Source organism: Phyllostomus hastatus, unplaced genomic scaffold, assembly GCF_019186645.2.
Source record: "Phyllostomus hastatus isolate PE091 unplaced genomic scaffold, TTU_PhHast_1.1 phas_scaffold_55, whole genome shotgun sequence".
Classification (NCBI taxonomy): domain Eukaryota; kingdom Metazoa; phylum Chordata; class Mammalia; order Chiroptera; family Phyllostomidae; genus Phyllostomus; species Phyllostomus hastatus.
In genome coordinates, this window is record NW_025334035.1 from 7345800 (window position 1) to 7363484 (window position 17685).

Below are 17685 nucleotides of genomic sequence, written 5' to 3' on the forward strand. Positions count from 1 at the left end.
CATCTTCCAGTACTTTGTAACCAACACAATCTCCATTCAGCTTAGATCTCCAGTAACTGTTCTCTGCCAGGACTTGCAGAGTCTTGCCCTAAACGTGTACGGGTTAATTCTCAGACTCAAGAGGACTCAGCAGTGTAAACAGCCCCAAACCCCAGTTTCTTTTTTTTGTCTGCCCAGCAGGAAGGACACTGTAGTTAAGATCCACTTTCCTCTGTCATGTGTTAGAAAGTAGTTCTAGGTAAAGCCAGGTGGTTGTGCAGCTCACCTTGAGAATTCCCTCTTCCCAAGGATCATATCCCTTTACTGCCTGTTATCCAGTTACCTAAAACAATTGTTTCTTGTATTGCATCCAGTTCGATAGCTGTTTGTAGCAGAAGGAGAAGACTGATGTCATTTGTCTGTATTGTCTAGGATCAGAAACTTGAGCTACATCTTTTTAGTCTGTAGTAGATTTGAGATAGAGAGGTTAAAAGTACAGATAGCTATATTGATTGCATGACATTTGGAAGGAGAAAGAACAACTATACAAAGCAGTCATAAAAACTAAAAGTTTTAAAACATAGAAGCAAACATACACATCTTAATAATACCCAAAAGCAATGCTATATTGTCACTGTGTTATGATTTGTGTGCTGATGAACTTTAAGTCATTAAGAAAATCTTAAATGTACTTAGGAAGGAAAAGTATAGGTAGTGCATGTTAGAAATTTTAGAGTTTGGTACTCGAAGACAAGATCTTGAGATTTTTTTTTAATTCAGGGAGATTTACTACATGAGATGTTTGTAAAGTGGTGTGAGTCAGCTAACTTTCATTGAAGATACAAGATAAATGGAAAGTTTGCTGTAAAAAGGCTTAATAATGAAGATGATGAAGAGCACTTGCCATACCAGCAGGAGAGAGAGAAAGAGAAAGAGAAAGAGAAAGAGAAAGAGAAAGAGGAGAGGACATGTATTTTTTTTTACATATAAACATTTTCTAAATCACTCAGTATGATGAAAGTTTTTAGTTAACATTAAATGCCAATAGCACAACACTCCAGCTCATTTATAAGGATTATCCAGGAAATGCTTTACTTGTTAGAACCCCAAATTCTTATAGTTTCTTGAATCATAATACCTTCTACTCTCAGACTTCCAGCCTGACATCTGCTTCGGCACAGCTTCTTCACAGCACATCGGTCAGCATTTACGATGCACACACTGCATGCAGCAGCATCCCTGCTGAGAAGGAGGCCAGAGCCAGCCCTCCTTCCCCAGAGACAGGATGAGGCACCATCCTCCCTTTATATGTTACCTTTATGTTCCTTTCAATCAGTGGTGATTCCCATAAGATAGAATGGATTTGATAAGCGTATAATAGCAATTCTTCACAGGAATGGTTTTTTCCCACATGTTATTTATAGTCCCATTAATGATAATCAGAACTACCTTATTATTAAACAGGGTTTACATCACTTCTTTATTTTTAGGAAAACCTGGGTCTTTTTTCAGCAGACCCAGCCTCCAATATCTGGAAGACATACATTAACTACATCGATGATATGCTACAGGATGGATTCTTTCTCGCCATTGAGTGCTCCCTCCAGTACCTCCTGGAAAACACTGGTATTCACTGGCTTATGCATGTGGGTTATTAAACGGATGGTAACAGTAATGGCATCTGTTGAGTTACAGTGAAGTGCAGTCGAGTGTTTGTGACTTTTCCCAAAAAGATGGTGAACATTTTGTGAATTATACACAGTAGTATAGTAAAGGTATTGAGTTTCTAAACTGTTCAAACAGAAGAGACTTTGGTTGTTCCAAAACTCAGATGATAGACCAGGTTCTAAGACAGTGAATTCAAAAGCGAAAACGTAAAAGCTTATTCAATGTAAATCAAGCTTCAGTAAAGAGGAGCAACTAAGCTAGAATACCCAGAAGCACAATTAGTAAAGACAGCTTCAGCTGGACTTGACTTGTGGTGATGGGAGTGGGACAGTCTCTGCCTTTGAGCTTACTATACTCTATCTCTGTAGCTTTGAGAACTCAGAGAGGTTGTAGTAGCCAGGTTAACTGGAAGAAGTTTTTCTCTGTGAAAAAGGATCAGAGAAGAGGCCAGGAATGAAGTAGCTTTCAGAATGAAAAGGAATGTTAAGAAGAAGGTAATGGCACTCTTTGAATGTTAAACAATAGCTAAGGGCTTTGGATTTATGGTGGCTACACTGGGTTAAGGTGCAGAGAATCAAATATATTATAGTAAGAGCTAACCTCAGCTAGTAAGGAGTGGGATGGAAAGGGCAGAAGAGGTCAGGAATAAAGTTGAATTAAACCTTTCCACATCTGGTAGATTCTGAGGAGCTCAGCAAAGGTCATATGGAAGAATTCACCAATGGAAAGGCAGAGGTGAATATTTTGAAGGCAGAAGATGAAGGTGAGATGAGACTTTAAGATATCAAGTCCAACCCAAGGAAAGAAATCAAAAGCAGAGTTAAAATAGGCAGGCCAAGATCCGTGTCCAGGCATCCCACCCATGCAGAAGGGCACAAGCAGACCCTTAGGCTGAGCTGGAGAGGAGCAAGGCCCAGTTTGGGTGGAACTCAGATGGGCAATGGACCCATGGTGTAGAGGCTGAGGTCAAAGGCAAGGTGTTTGCTGGCAGGGTGCAGGGGTTCCCCAAATCAACAAAATCCAACAGCAGGCAACAGGGGCACCAGCACAGTCAACCAGCAAGGTCACCTTCAAGATCCTGGGGTCAAGCCACCATGAGGCAAATGACACAGACACTGAGACTGGAGAGCTGGTTCCCAGTGGCCAGGCCCCTCAGTGCCCACCTAGGTGAACAGACCAACCTCCTTTGATGTTGGAGGTTTGGAATTTCTGGTCTCTCGTTCCTCCTTCAAGATCTAGAAAGATGCCTCAGCCACACCATATGCAGGCAGTGCTCAAGATATTGTCCCTAAATGCAGTGACTCACCTTTGACCAATTACACCCTTGACCTGCACTGTCTGATGTGGCAGGTTGTCTTCCTCTTGTGGGAAGGAGAGAGTGGGAACAAGAGGATGGAGAGAGGAGATGGTAGTATTTTTCTGAGATTGCCAAAGCTACCTTTTCTCCATGGAAATGTGAAGAAAGGGGTACATGCTTTCTTCATACTGTAAGATGGGCAGGAGCTAGAATTAGCAGCTGCCTGAACTGAGGAGCTACAGATAAAATGGAAAAGGCACTGGTGAAGGTGAAGGAGCCTAAAGAGAGTGGCCTCTAAGAAGAAGAAAATCGTTGTGACCTTTTGCAGTAGCCAGCTGGGCAATTTTATTACTCTGATCCACCTTACTATTTCTACCTTCTTTTGTTCGGTCAAGCAAACACCATTCCTATACTTTGGTCTGGCCTCCCAGAAAATTAATTGACTGCAGCCCTGCTGAGGCTAAATTCTACTCACTCTCCAGAAGTCTTCTTCTCCTTCTTAACTGCTAAAGTGATTTACTTGCATCAAGGTTGTGAAGCCACCAGGACCACCTGGTTTGTATGGTCATTATGCTGGCATTGCATCTAACATAGAGATTGGGTTCTCATGATAGTATATGGGGTAAAACTCTCATAGAGTCAAAATAACCTTGAAAGTCTTGTAAATCCTTTAAACTATGTGCAACCTTGCCTACTAAATTAGAAGCATCTAATGCATGCAGGAATGCAGAATATATCATGAGCACATAGGCAAAGCATAATCTTAAAAGGTTTTTAAAAAAACTGTTCTACAATAATAGTATAGTTACTATGATATTGGTAAACTTACATTCCCTTAAGTTAAATATGCATTTTATGGGACACTCCTGAGTCCAATAATTCATGTTTATTATTCCAAAGCTTTGAGGGCCAGAGTTTAGTTTTACATATCTCTGAGGAGCCCTCAGGTTTTGTTATTGTTGTTGTTGTCAGGGAGAATGATAACAAAACTCCATTGATAATGCAGCTTAAAGGGCAAACAAGTTTATGCCCCACGCACTAGCCCGAAGCAAGTGCTCCAGGTTAGAGAGCAGGTCCCTTCCATCCCAAGGTTCCACCACCCACCAGGGCTTGGTGTTTGTTCTCTGTTTTAGGTGGGTCACCGGCCTGGGGGAGGGGACAGCAGGCTCATCTGCTGCCTCCAAGACCCTGGACCAGGAGTGGCACCATCACTTCTCCCCACAGCCTGCTGGTGAGGGACCCACATGGCCACACCTCACTGCAAGCTGGGAAATGCCATGTGCACACTTACAGCTCTAGTTCTGGGAAAAGGGGCCAATATTGCTCAATTCCAATGAGTAGTCCCCACCACCCACAGTATCCAGCACATAACAGTCTCCTAAATATTCCTACCACCAAAAAGATGTAGGAAAATAGGTGGTTATTGATAAAAGTTTTGGCATTTTTCTTGTACTTGGAATATCTTACTCCATGTTATATTTTGATTTAAATTTAGCAAGATGAGTTGTCTAGCAAGTTATCAGGAGTTTTAAAATTACTTACACTGTTTTAAAATTTTTTATCACTATGGGATTACAGAATTAAAATAAGTTCTGTTTTTATAGACAGGAAGTAGAACAGGCAGAACTGTAACATTGCGTTTCATACTTGTGCAACGGTGACAGACCCCTTGGCCCCCTACTGGCTGCCAGTAGTATTGCCTAGTCTGTGCCTAGGAAGAAATGAGCTGCTTCCAAAAAATTGGCTTTGCAAAATCTACCCCTTCTCAACCAGAGTCTCTACTGCCACCCAGGAGGCATTTGGGAACGTGGAAGGAGACAGGCTTCAGCTGATCGGTCACTAGAATACGCTCTCTGAAGACAAGGAGAGGAACTGTTCTGCAGCACCCAGGACAGCCCCTCATCAAACTTAAACTTGGCAGGTTCAAAACGTCAGCTTCCCCTGCTGATGAACACTGTAAGACTAAGACCCTCCTGTTTTGGATGTTAGCAAAGTTTACCTTTCCATTTTCTATACTGAGAAGCTCATTTAAAGGAAAGAAATGCTCTCTGTGTTTTTAAAATGGTACTTCTCTTTGCCCATTTTACCTATTTTCCTTTTTTTTCCCCTTGTTTTCCAGAATGTAAGCCAGGACTCAACCCAATATTTGAAGCACAGCTGAGCTTAGCAATCCCAGAATTAGTTTTCTCTCCATCTCTGGAGTCTGGACTGAAGGGAAGCTTCTATGACATGGTTGAGGGTCTCGTCACCAGCATTTTTAGAATAGCATCTTTAGTGCCACGGCTTTCCCCACAAAACAGCGCTCCCCACTATCAGGTACTGGATCTGCAGCCACCCCACCTTCCAGCCAGACCTGGAACTCACTGCAGAGTGCTGGTGTGACCTGCCTGCTCTTGTCTTGCTCCCCAGATTGACATGGAGGCTGTGGATGACTTGGCAAGGATGCGGAGCACACTCATGGACAGAGTTCAGGGCATGATGGCCCTCTGCTGCAGCTACCGAAACACCTTCAGCCAGTACTCCTACCTCTACGTGGAGGACCGGAAGGAGATTCTGGCCCAGTTTCTGTTGTATGGGCATGTCCTCACACCTGAAGAGATTGAAGCCCATGAAGAAGATGGCATCCCAGAGAACCCGCCCCTCCTCCACCAGTTTAAAGCACAGATTGACTCCTATGAAAAGCTCTATGAAGATGTGTGCAGGCTGGAGCCCATCAAGGTGTTTGACTGCTGGATGAGGATTGATGTGCGACCCTTTAAAGCATCTCTGCTGAATCTAATTAAGAGGTGGAGCCTCCTGTTCAAACAGCACCTTGTTGACTATGTCACCAACAGGTAATACAGAGGTCTCCTTGGCTTTCTTCTAGCATCCCAGGCTGTCTGGAGTGTTATATTGTTAACTTGCCTTCATATATTTGCCCATGGGCTCATTGGTTAAGTGAATTAAAACAGCCAGTTGAAGGTTCTAGGCTTTTGGACACCCATGGTAATGTTCGTCCTGCCCTTTCCTTTGTTCACTAGATGTGGCCTGTTTTTGTTTTATTTTCCATTTGGTGCCCAGTGTGTGAGAGGCACTCAGTAAGTGGTAAATAATGTTCAGTGCAACAACAGCAGATCCAACCTTCCTTCCCAACTCTGGCTGTTAAATCTCTTTAAGTCTGAGAGGCAGAAGGGGGTTTCCCAGATTCTATTTCTACCACTTACTCCTGGGGTCAGATCATCCAGCTGTGCAATAGGTATCACTGAACCGACACACTCTGGGTGCCTGCCTAGGCCACTCTAGCCTTGTGACAGATTGGAGCTGAAATTCTATCTGTTCCATCGGGACCCAGACCTCTCAGCCTGGCACCAGGCCCTCCATACCAGAGCCTCACCCTGTAGGTGAATAATCACGTTGGAGAGCAGCCTCCCAGTCACTTCACACTAGCCTTGTCCCCACAGACCCACCACAGTCAGGGTCTCGACTCCCACGCCCTTTCCACAGAATCCTGCTGGGTGTCACCATCCCCTGTTCATCAATCAGCCTTTGGGGCCAGGTGATGCTATAGGGCACCTGGCCTGCCCCCTCCCTCATGTTTGATGTTGGTCTTGCTGAGTGCTGCAGCTGGCCTGCTCAGTGACCTAGAATGGAAACAGCCAAGCTGGAGATGTGTCTGTCTACAAACAGATTCAGAGACTTTGCAGGGGTGATGGTCCACCCCATGAAAAGCACAGGAAAGCAGTGTGAGATGTTTCAGACAGGGCTTTGTAGGTGTTAAGAAGAGGCCAGTTTTCCATGTTCAGAGAGGCAACAAGGGGAAGCTGTAGTGGGGATGGAGGGGGGACCGTGACAGCCCTGAAGGGATTAATGTTTGAGGGACAGCTGCCCTGTGATCCCTCTCCAGTAGTAAGTCTGGTGACCCAAGATCATGGGAGTGTTTTTTAAAATTTAGGTTTTATAATTATTTACGTATGGCAAGACCAACATGTAAGGACATCAGCATTGAAGAGACAATTTGTTAGACTCTTACACCCCAAAAGGACAGGGGCACTCCCCACGCAGTCAGGAGGAACAGGGGCAAGGGGGCACCATCGGGGAGAGCCCTTATGGAGGCTCCCATAGAAAAGAATGGGTGATCCAGGGTAAGCAGGTTTAGGATTGGCTAGTTTGAGTAATTTCAACAGTCTCTGGGCTGTCCTTAGCTACCTGGCACCTGGCCCTGGGGTGGTTGGGGGTGAGTGGGGGGCAGTGGCATGGCATGTGAGAGACAGTTAAGAGAAAGCAGCTGAGGGTATAGATCCTGAACTGATTGATTTGCACCTGCAAACTGTGATCAAAGGCGAGTCTTTTACAATCTCCAGAAATTGTCTCACCGGGGAGTGGCAGTTCCTCCAGGGTCAGCCAGGCCCCAGCTGTCAGACCATTAGGAACACGTGGTTGACGCAGGGCATCGTGACAGCAGCCACCACAAGTCTCATCAGGCAAGGCTTCACAGGCTCTAATGGCTGCTTTCACTGGATAAACCCACAGGGGAGCAGTTAGGAGATCTCTCTTCGTGTCCGTGAACCCCAATTTCCTCACCTCTGAAAGAAGATAGTATGACTGGATTTCTGTAAGGCGCCTTCCAGTTTTATTAGTTGGTGATTTCATAAACTACTTTGCTACACTTTAGGACAGTGAGCTGTGTTCTCAAGGATTAGGTAAAATAGACATAATTGGAACAATAAAAACCATTCATTACTGAGTGTCTGCCATGTGCCATGTAACTTTGTGATTTCCCCCTTACTGTGGTGGGTGTCAGGATTCACCCCACCTTGCCTTACAGCTTATGTACACTTCGTTTATTGTCACAAGTCCAACCCCTTTTTTATCATTTGTCTTCTTCAGCTGGGGCCACTCTGATACTGTGATTTATAATAACAAATATATATTTGGTCATTGTCCTCTTTTCTGGCACAGAGCTCCTAAGACCCTTTGAATTGTCAAAGTGATGGGACTGATAAAGGTATATTTTGTTATATTAATGAGGTGACTTTTGGATCCCACCTGAGGAAGGGGTCTGGTTGCCAGGAGAGCCAACTATGTGATTAGAGAGTTGGAACTTTCAGATGCACCTCCGACCTCTGGGGACAGGAAGGGGCTGGAGATGGAATCAATCACCAATGGCCAAAGATCTAATCAATTATGCCTCTATAACAAAACCTTCATCAAAACCCAAAATGACAGGGATTGGAGAGCTTGCATGTTGATGAACATGTAGCGATTTGGGGAAAGCAGTGGGCTCAGAAAGGGTGTGGAGCTCCGTGTCCTTTCTCCATGCCTAGCCCTGTGCACCTCTTCTACCTGGCTGTTCCTGAGTTATATTCTTTTATAATAAAACAGTAATCTAGTAAGCAAACAGGCTCTCTGAGTTCTGGGAGCTGCTTTCACAAATTAATTGAGCCCAAGGGGGAGGTTGTTGATACCTCTGATCTATGACTGGTCAGTCAGAGGTACAAGTGGTAAGTAGAATTATGATTGGTGTTTGAAGGGAGTGGGGCCGTCATATAGGACTGAGCTCTTAACCTGTGGAATCGATGCTGTCTCCAGGGACATAGTCTCAGAGTTGATTTGAATCATGGGACAAATGGCTGGTGTTGGTGGTGTGAGAAACCTGCCCCCACCCTCACACTGCATGTACACATTGGAATTGGCACTAGAATTCTAATAGCTGCCATAAAAAGTAGCATACACAGGATGGCCTAAACCACAGAAATTTATTTCTCACAATTTTGGAGGCTAGGGAGTCCATGATCAATATGTCAGCCCATATGATTCCTGGTGCAAGTATCTTTCTGGCTTGCAGGCAGTTGCCTTCTCACTGTATCCTCACATGGCCTTTCCTTGGTGTCTGGGGGCAGGAAGGAGAGAGACAGAGATATACACACAGAGACACACACACACACACACACACACACACAGAGAGAGAGAGAGAGAGAGAGAGAGAGAGAGAGAGTCTTCCTCCTTTTATAAGGCTACTAGTTCCCTATGAGGGTCCCACCCGCACTTCTTGGCCTCATCCAACCATAATTACCTCCTGAAGGGCCCACCTCCAAATCTCATCACATTGGAGGCTGGGGCTTCAATGTCTGAGTGTGTGGGCAATGCAAACATTCCATCCATAACATCATCTAAACTCAACTCCTATTCACCCCTTCATATCCTCATCTACCCCAACCCTACCCTGGCCCTTGCAGAGCCTTCCACCATGCCCTTCCTGTAGACCTCAGGGTCTTCTATCAGCAAATGCTCACAGTTCTCTTCACCTTTTCTTATCCTCTTTTTGCACTAACTGAAGCCCAGCCCTCTCCTAAAGACACTGCTTCCCTTGTATCCCTCCCAGATAGGGGCTGACTTTTCCCCTATACCCCTCTTACCACTGGTCTTGGACATAGGTAAGATATTCTTGCTCTTCAGTATTTCTTCCAAATCATTTCACCATCTCTTTTTTCAAAACCCTCAGCTCCACTGGAGCAAATTTTATCAGACAGTACGAACTCCCACTAGTCTGCATAAGGTCATCCTGCCCCATCACTGCGGATCTTACCATCTGGCTCAGTCCCTTTCCCCACCCTTCGGCTGATAATCATCCTCAGTGATGCAATCTCCACATAGTCTCCATCACACCTTCCTTTTGTTTTGTTTTGACCTCTCTCTCCAGTGCCCTTTCCTTCCATCATGCTTCTGCTACCTAATTCTGTCTTGCACTCTTGGTGGGGCAAGAGGAAACATGTGGAAGTAATTGTTCTCCCTTCAAAATCTCAGGTTTGACCATTCCATTCTCTACCACCAGCTGGTATCATTCCAGCTGAATTACTTGGTAATGCTGCCATGAAAAGTTCTTCAGACCCATCAGGATTTCCAACTCATTGGCCCTTATGCTTTCTCAGTGTTTATTATCCTTGCTCACCATTCCCACTCCCACCTTGTAAAACCCTGACTCTGTCTAAAGTCAGTGCTCCACACCTGCACCTGAGTGATTCATAGTTGATGAAAAAAATGAACAAACCAGTCTTCTGCAAAATCTCATGTATAAACTTAACATTCAAGTAGATCCTACACATTTTCATAGATGTTTACAAATTCTCTCAGACTTCCTTTTCCTCTTTCTCTTTAAACCTCGAACATCCTCTTTACCCTTATAACTTTGTCTCTCATTCACAGAAAAATTAGAAGCAATCATGAGAAAACTAACTCCCCTTTCAACCCAAAATTAACCATCCTACTTGCATTTGCAACCATACTTTCCATGACCTCAACTGTTCCAGTAGATAAACTCTCCCCACTTTTCTAAGTCTGACTTCTCTCTCATCTGCTCAAGGACCTACCTCCTTAAACATTCCCTCCCAGTTCTCAACAGTGTGCAAATGTATTGTCAGAGTTGCCACCTTAAAAGAAAGAGAGAGAGAGAGAGAGAGAGAGAGAGAAAGAAGGAAAGAAAATGGAAGGGAAGGGAAGGGAAGGGAAGGGAAGGGAAGGGAAGGGAAGGGAAGTAGGGGAGGGGAGGGAAGGGGAGGGAAGTAGGGGAGGGGAGGGAAGTAGGGGAGGGGAGGGGAGGGGAGGGGAAGGGGAAGGGGAAGGGGAAGGGGAAGGGGAAGGGGAAGGACATGGCCCCAAAAGTCTTTCTGGCTGCAACACAATATAGATGTCTCCGTATCTGATTCTTTCATCCATTGTCTCTATGAACAGTTTTATCATGAACTGTCTCATGCATACAATTTAGGGAAAAATATTACAATGAATACTTGTATTTGCCTTATCCAGCTAAGAAACAGAACATTGGCTGTATTTTAAAATTTTCTTATGTACTTCTCCCTGATCAAATCCCCTCCCTCCCTACTAGATGTTACCCCTACCCTAAATGAGAAATAATCCTTCTCATGCTTTTCTTCATGGCTTTATATATATATTATACACACATGTGTATATGTGTATGTGTGTATACATATATATTCATGCATTTACATGCAGATACTTATTCATGGCTTGTATATATCATATGCATACATATATACACATGTATGGCTATATATACATGTACATATTCATGGCTTAATATATATTATACACATGCATGTGACTATGCAAAGAGAAAATACCAAATGTATATGTATATGTGTGTGCATGTATATGTGTGTGCAAATTATGCATACACACATATACATATATGTACATATCTATATTTATAGATTTGCATTTTAAAATATTAAGAAAATGAAACTATTGCATATTTTATAATTTTCTGTTTTATTTCTTATACTCAGCATCAAATTTGAGATCCATTCATGTTAAAAATGTAACAGTGGTTCATTCATTTTTTACTACTAAGTACTCCATCATAAGAGTATATCACTGCTTACATATCCATTCTGTGGTTGGTGAACGTGGGAGCTATTTGAACAGACTTTGCTAGTGTCAACAGTATTGCTATACATGTGTCATGTGCTTTCATACACGTATCACGGTGTGCATGGGCAAACATTCCTCTAGGGCATATACATTAGAGCAGAATTGCTGAGTCAAGGAGAATACATATGATGCCAACTCCCTCCAAGGAAGAGCAGCCAGGTGTGAAAATTCCTGTAGTCCCACATCCTCAACACTTGTTGCTATTGACAGACAGTTTAATGCTGGGCTTTGTTTTAGTGCTATCTTACTGTAGTAAATATTTTGCATTATTTTGATTATGAATAAAGTGGCTCATCTTTTTATGTTGAGTGAGTCATTATATTTCTTCTACTGTGCCTGTTCATAACTCTTGCCCATTTTTTAATTGAACTTATTGTGGGTGACATTGGTTCACAAAACCATGCAGGTTTTAAGTATACAGCTTAACAAAACATCATCTGCACACTGCACTGTGCAAGCAAAGTCTCTCTCTGTCCCCACCCCACTGCTTTTGCCCACCTCCACATACCTCCCATCCCCCTTTGCCCCTGGCTAACACCACACTGTTGTCTGTGTCTTTGTATTTATCTCTCTTTTTTGCTTAATCCCTTCACATTCTTTCATCCATCCTCCTCCCCTTCCCTCCCCTCCCCTGACAGCTGTCAGTCTGTTCCATGTATCCATGTTTCTGTTTCTATTTTGTTCATCAGTTTATTTTGTTGATTGGGTTCCACATATAAGTGAGGTCATGTGGTATTTGTCTTTCTCTAACTGGCTTATTTCATTCAGCATAATAATCTCCAGGTGCATCCATTCTCTTGCAAAAGATAAAAATTTCTTCTTTTTTATGGCCAAGTAGTATTCCATTGTGTAAATATTTCACAGCTTTTTTTTTATCCACTCATCTACTGATGGGCACTGGGGCTGTTTCCAGGTCTTGGCTATTGTAAATAACTTTGCAATGAATTTAGGGGTAGCATATATTCATTCAAATCAGTGTTTCAGGTTTCTTTGAATATATTCCCAGAAATGGGATCACTGGGTCAAAAGGTGTTCCATTTGTAATTTTTTGAGGAAATGTCATACTGTTTTCCACAGTGGTTGCACCAGTCTGCATTCCTGACAACTGTGCACAGGTTTTCCTTTTCTCCGCATCCTCCACAGCATTTCTTATTGGTTGATTTATTAACAATGGCTATTCTGACAGATGTGAGATAATATCTCATTGTGGTTTTAATTTGCATTTCTCTGATGATTAGTGACATTGAGTGTCCTTTCATGTCTATTGGCCATCTGTATATTCTCTTTGGAGAAGGGTCTATTCAGGTCCTGTGCCCATTTTTTTTAATTGGGTTGTTTGTCTTCTTGGTGTTTAGTAATATAAATTCTTTACATACTTTAGAAATTAACCCCTTATCAGATGTATCATTGGCAAATATATTCTCCCATTCACTGGGTTCCCTTTTCATTTAGTTAATGGTTTCCTTTGCTGTGCAAAAGTTTTTTTTTTAACTTTGATGTAGTCCCATTTGTTTATTTTTTCCTTTCCTAAGATACATATTTGCAAAAATATTGCTATGAGAGATATCTGAAATTTTACTGGTTATGTTTTACTCTAGGATTTTAATGGTTTTATAACTTACATTTAAGTCTTTAACCTGTTTTGAGTTTATTCCCATGTAAGGTATAAGTTGGTAGTTGTTTCATTTTTTTGCATATATCCGTGCAATTTTCTCAACACTATTTGTTGAGTAGACTATCTTTATGCCATTGGATGTTCTTGCCTCCTTTGTCAAATATTAATTAACTGTAAAGTCATGGATTTATTTCTGGACTCTCTATTCTGTTCCATTGATCTATATATCTGTTTTTATGCCAGTTACCATACTGTTTTGATTACTATGCTCTTGTAGTATAGTTTGGTATCAGGCAGTATGATACTTCCAACTTGGTTCTTCTTTCTCAAGATTGCTATTCAGCATCTTTTTTGATTACATATAAGTTTTTAGAATATTTTTCTAGATTTGTGAGATATGCCATTGATATTTTAATAGGAATTATATTGAATCTATAGATTGCTTTGGGTAGTATGGACATTTTAATAATGTTAATTTTTCCTATCCATGAACACAGTATATGCTTCCACTTATTTATATCTTTCTCAATTTCTTTCCTCAGTATTTTATAATTTTCTGAGTATAGGTCTATTAACTTCTTGATTAAATTTATTCTTAGGTACCTCATTTTGTTGTTGTTGTTGTCACAATAGTAAATGGGATATTTCCTTTATTTGTCTTCTGATAGTTCTTTATCGGTATATAAAAATGCCATACATTTCTGAGTATTGATTTTGTATCCTGCTGCTTTGCCAAATTAATTTGCTAGATCCACTAGTTTTTTGGTGGAGACTTGGGAGTTTTTTATATACAATATCATGTCATCTGTGCATAATAACCATTTTACATCCTCCTTTACAATTTGGATGCCTTTTATTTCTTCTTCTCTTATCAGTGTGGCTAGTACTTCTAATACTATGTTGAATAAGAGTGATAAAAATGGACATTCCTGTCTTGTTCCTGATTTTAAGGGAAACACTTAGTTTTGCCATTCTGCATGATGTTGGCTGTGGGTTGTCATATGTGGCCTTTATAGGACTTTAATTTTTTTTCTCTTTGGCATTTAGAAGTTATTTACATATATCATATCTAATTCTTTGTTCATTGTATAGTTTGCAAATATAGTCTCCCATTTTGTGGTTGTCTTTCCACTGTATTTATGGTATATTTTGACAAACAGTTCTTAATTTTAACATAGCCAAATGTGTCCATCTTTTCTTTTATGTTGTCCTCTTTTGTCTTGTGAAATAAACTCTTTTTTGTCCTGAGATGATAAAGATACTCGTCTTTATTTTCTCCTAAAAGGTTTGTAATTTTATCTTTCATGTTAAGTAGCCCCTTGTCTGTCGCTGCATTAATATGACATGTCCTATAGCTCTGTAATAAATTTTTATATCTGGCCACACAAGTCTCCATTTGTTCATTTTTATTAAGACTGTCTCAACAATTTGTGTCCTTTACTATTTTATACAAATTTTAAAAGTAGTTGTAAAAGAAAAAATCTGTGAGGATTTTGTTACACTTACGCTGACTATAGATCCATTTGAGGAGAACTGTCATATTTATTGTATTGAGTATTTGTGTTCACGAGCATGTTCTCTGTCTTCTTAAACGTTCCTCAGTGAAACTTAGCACTCATTACTTTTAAAATATTTTAGCGTGTTTGCCAAGATTTATTCCTTGGCACTTATTTTGGTTCCTAGTATAAAAAATACTTTAAAATAATATTTCCTCTGGAACTGGAATTGATTTTTGTATATTGATTTTGTGTCAAACAACTTTGCTAAATTAACTTATAAATCCTAATAATTTATGCACCCATTTGGGTATGCTACATACTTAGTCATCATCTATAAATTTATGACAATTTTATATCTTCCTTTTCAGTTTTTTTAACAATGTATTTTATCTCTATTACTTATCTTAACACACTGGCTAGGACTTCCAGCCAATGTTGCATAAAGTGGTGACAACAGGAGCCCTTGCCTTATCCCTGATCTTAGACGGGATACTTCCAACACTTCACCACTGAGCAGAACATTTGTTGTGAGTTTTTGTGGATTTCCTTATCTGATCAAAGACGTTCCCTTCTGTTATTAATTTGTTAAAAGGATTTACACAAATAGATATAACATTTTATCAAGTACTTTTTCTAATTTCAGTAAGATAATTATATTTTTCCCTCAAAATGTTAACGTAGTGAATATATTACTTGCTTTCTAATCTTAAACCAATTTAGCACTACTGAGATAAGCCCAACCCAAAGTATTACCTTTCTCCAATATATTCACTGGTTTATTTTGTTTGCAAATATTTTGTTTAACATTGATGCATCTATGTTTGCAAATTGAGATTGCCCTTCAATTTTGCTTTTTTATACTGGCTTTGATCTTGTTCTATGGTTTTGCTAGCTTAATAAAATGAATGAGCAAGGAATCCTTATTTATTCTCTGGAAGAGCTGGTATAAGGTTGAGGTTCTCTGATCTTTGAAAGTTTAATTTAAATTTTCTCCTGAGCCATCTTGGCTTGATATTTTCTTTCTGGCAAGATTTTTACCCATAATATCTCTAATGGGTATAGGGATGGTAAGGGATACCAAGGAATGTAGTAAGCCATATTTGTCTAGAAATGTATATATTCCATGTAAATCTTCAATTTATTAGCATAAAATGTATATTTTCTTATGTACTTAGTTGATATAGAATCTATGGTTATGTCCCTCTTCTCCTTTCTACTCAACTTCATTTGTGCTTTCTGGCTTCTTTCCTTGATTAACTTGCTACAGATTTACAAAGAACTAAATTCTGAACCCACTGATTCTCTTCATTATAATTTGATTTCCATTGCAATAATTTATTCTTCTATGTTTACTATTTCCTTCCATTTGGGGGATTTATTTTCTATTCCTTGAGCTGACTTAAGATGGATTCTTTGTTTATTCCTCTTGAACTCTCTTTGTTTTTTTTTTAATGTAACACTTAAAGCTATAAATTCCATTCTCAGTACAATTTTACTGGTATGTTACAGGTCTTACTATGCAATATTTTATTATACTTTATTTTTCTTTCTATTGAATTTATTGGGGTGATATTGGTTAATAAAATTATACAAGTTTCAGGTGAACAATTCTATAATACATCAGCTATATATTGTGCTGTGTGTTCACCACCCCACATCAAGTGTCCTTCTAAAACTTTTAATATCCATTACAATGTATTTATAGATTTTTAACTTTCTGAACCTGGAGTTCTTCTAGTACATCTCTGTCACTAATTTCTAATAATTGCATATAGTCAGGGACTATGACATATGTAATAATAAGCTTCTGAAATTTCTTGAAGCTTGCTTCATACACTACGGTATGGTCAGTTTTTAAGTGTTCTGTGTACCTATTTGAAAAGAACGTGTATTCTATTACTGTTGGGTGTGAAGTTCTGTGCATGCTTATTTGATCAAACTTGTTCATTATTTTACTGAAATCTACTGTGCCCTCACTCATTGCCTTTTTTCTGCTTAATTTATCAATTACAGAGATAGTTGTGTTAAAAATCTTCCACTTTGATGGTAGATTATGAATTTCTCCTTGTAATTCTGTCACTTTTTAATGTATTTTAACATTATGTTACATGAGCATACAGACTTTGACTTTCTATATCTTCCTGGAAAATTGAAACTTTTAGTGATATATTAAAGATTTTCTTTATCACCAGCTATATTTCTTGTGGTAGCCCATTCTCTCTTATACTAATATAACTAAACCATTTTCCTTTCTGTGATATTTTCCTGGGATCACTCATTTTATCCTTTGGTTCTCAGTCTCTCTGTACCTTTATGTTAGGAGAGATTTTTATACGTGGCACAGAATTGCATGTTTTATCTATCTTACTATTTATCTTATAAATGGAGAGTTTTGTTTATTAACATCTATTCTGTTACATTTGGATTAATTTCTACCATTTTATAGTGTGCTTTCTATTTCTTCTTTTCCTTATTATTTCTTGTCTGCTTTTGGGTTAAATGTGTTTTATTGATGTTTTATTTTCCTTTTTCTTATTCCATTTTTTTCCCTTCTGCTAGTTTGGGTGTTGTACTGGCTAGGTCTATTGTTCTAATGGATACCATATCTATTTTAATCAGCATTCTTAAAAGGAATAAATGTATCATTTTTGTTACTCTCCTCACAACCAATACAAAGACTTTAGAATAGTTTGGTTTCAATTGTTCATCCATCAAATTGCATTCTATCAATTCCAGTAATTTCAGTTGTCCACTATTATTTATTTAAAGTCCACAAATTATAATTTCTTTTTCCATATTTAATGTTTGTTTAAATTTATCCACATATTTAGTTATATCTTTACTCATTACATCTTCTTAAATTACAAAGCTGCTACCTGAGGTATGTCATTAAATGTTCCTTTAATGAGGGTCTGTCTGTGGAGCTTTCTCATTCTTTCTTTGTCTGAAAATGCATGTGTTTTGCTCATGTTCCTGAATAAAGGGTTTTGTGGAAGAGAGAATTCTAGGATGACAGGTATTCATCGAGTGTCTATTGAAACATCATTCCCCTGCGTCCGGCCTCCCACCACTGCTACTGAGTAGCCAGCCATCATTTTAGTGCTTTTTGTCTGTTTCTTCATTTGTTTTTCAGTGGTGGTTTCATTGATGTTGTTTTTTTTCTGTATAGAAATCTGTCTTTGCTCTGCACCTAATTTTAA

The 17685-nt window shown here is 39.8% G+C and overlaps 1 protein-coding gene across 2 annotated transcripts in view; it reads left to right on the forward strand.

Moving 5' to 3' along the window:
• The window catches only part of DNAH9 (dynein axonemal heavy chain 9), a 336893-nt gene that overhangs the window by 49015 nt on the left and 270193 nt on the right, over nucleotides 1–17685 (forward strand). For both annotated transcript variants that reach the window (XM_045824289.1, XM_045824290.1), the window contains exons 15-17: nucleotides 1470–1605; nucleotides 5064–5260; nucleotides 5354–5778. In XM_045824289.1, the coding sequence (XP_045680245.1) occupies nucleotides 1470–1605; nucleotides 5064–5260; nucleotides 5354–5778 (758 nt within the window). The remainder of the gene's footprint in view (nucleotides 1–1469; nucleotides 1606–5063; nucleotides 5261–5353; nucleotides 5779–17685) is intronic.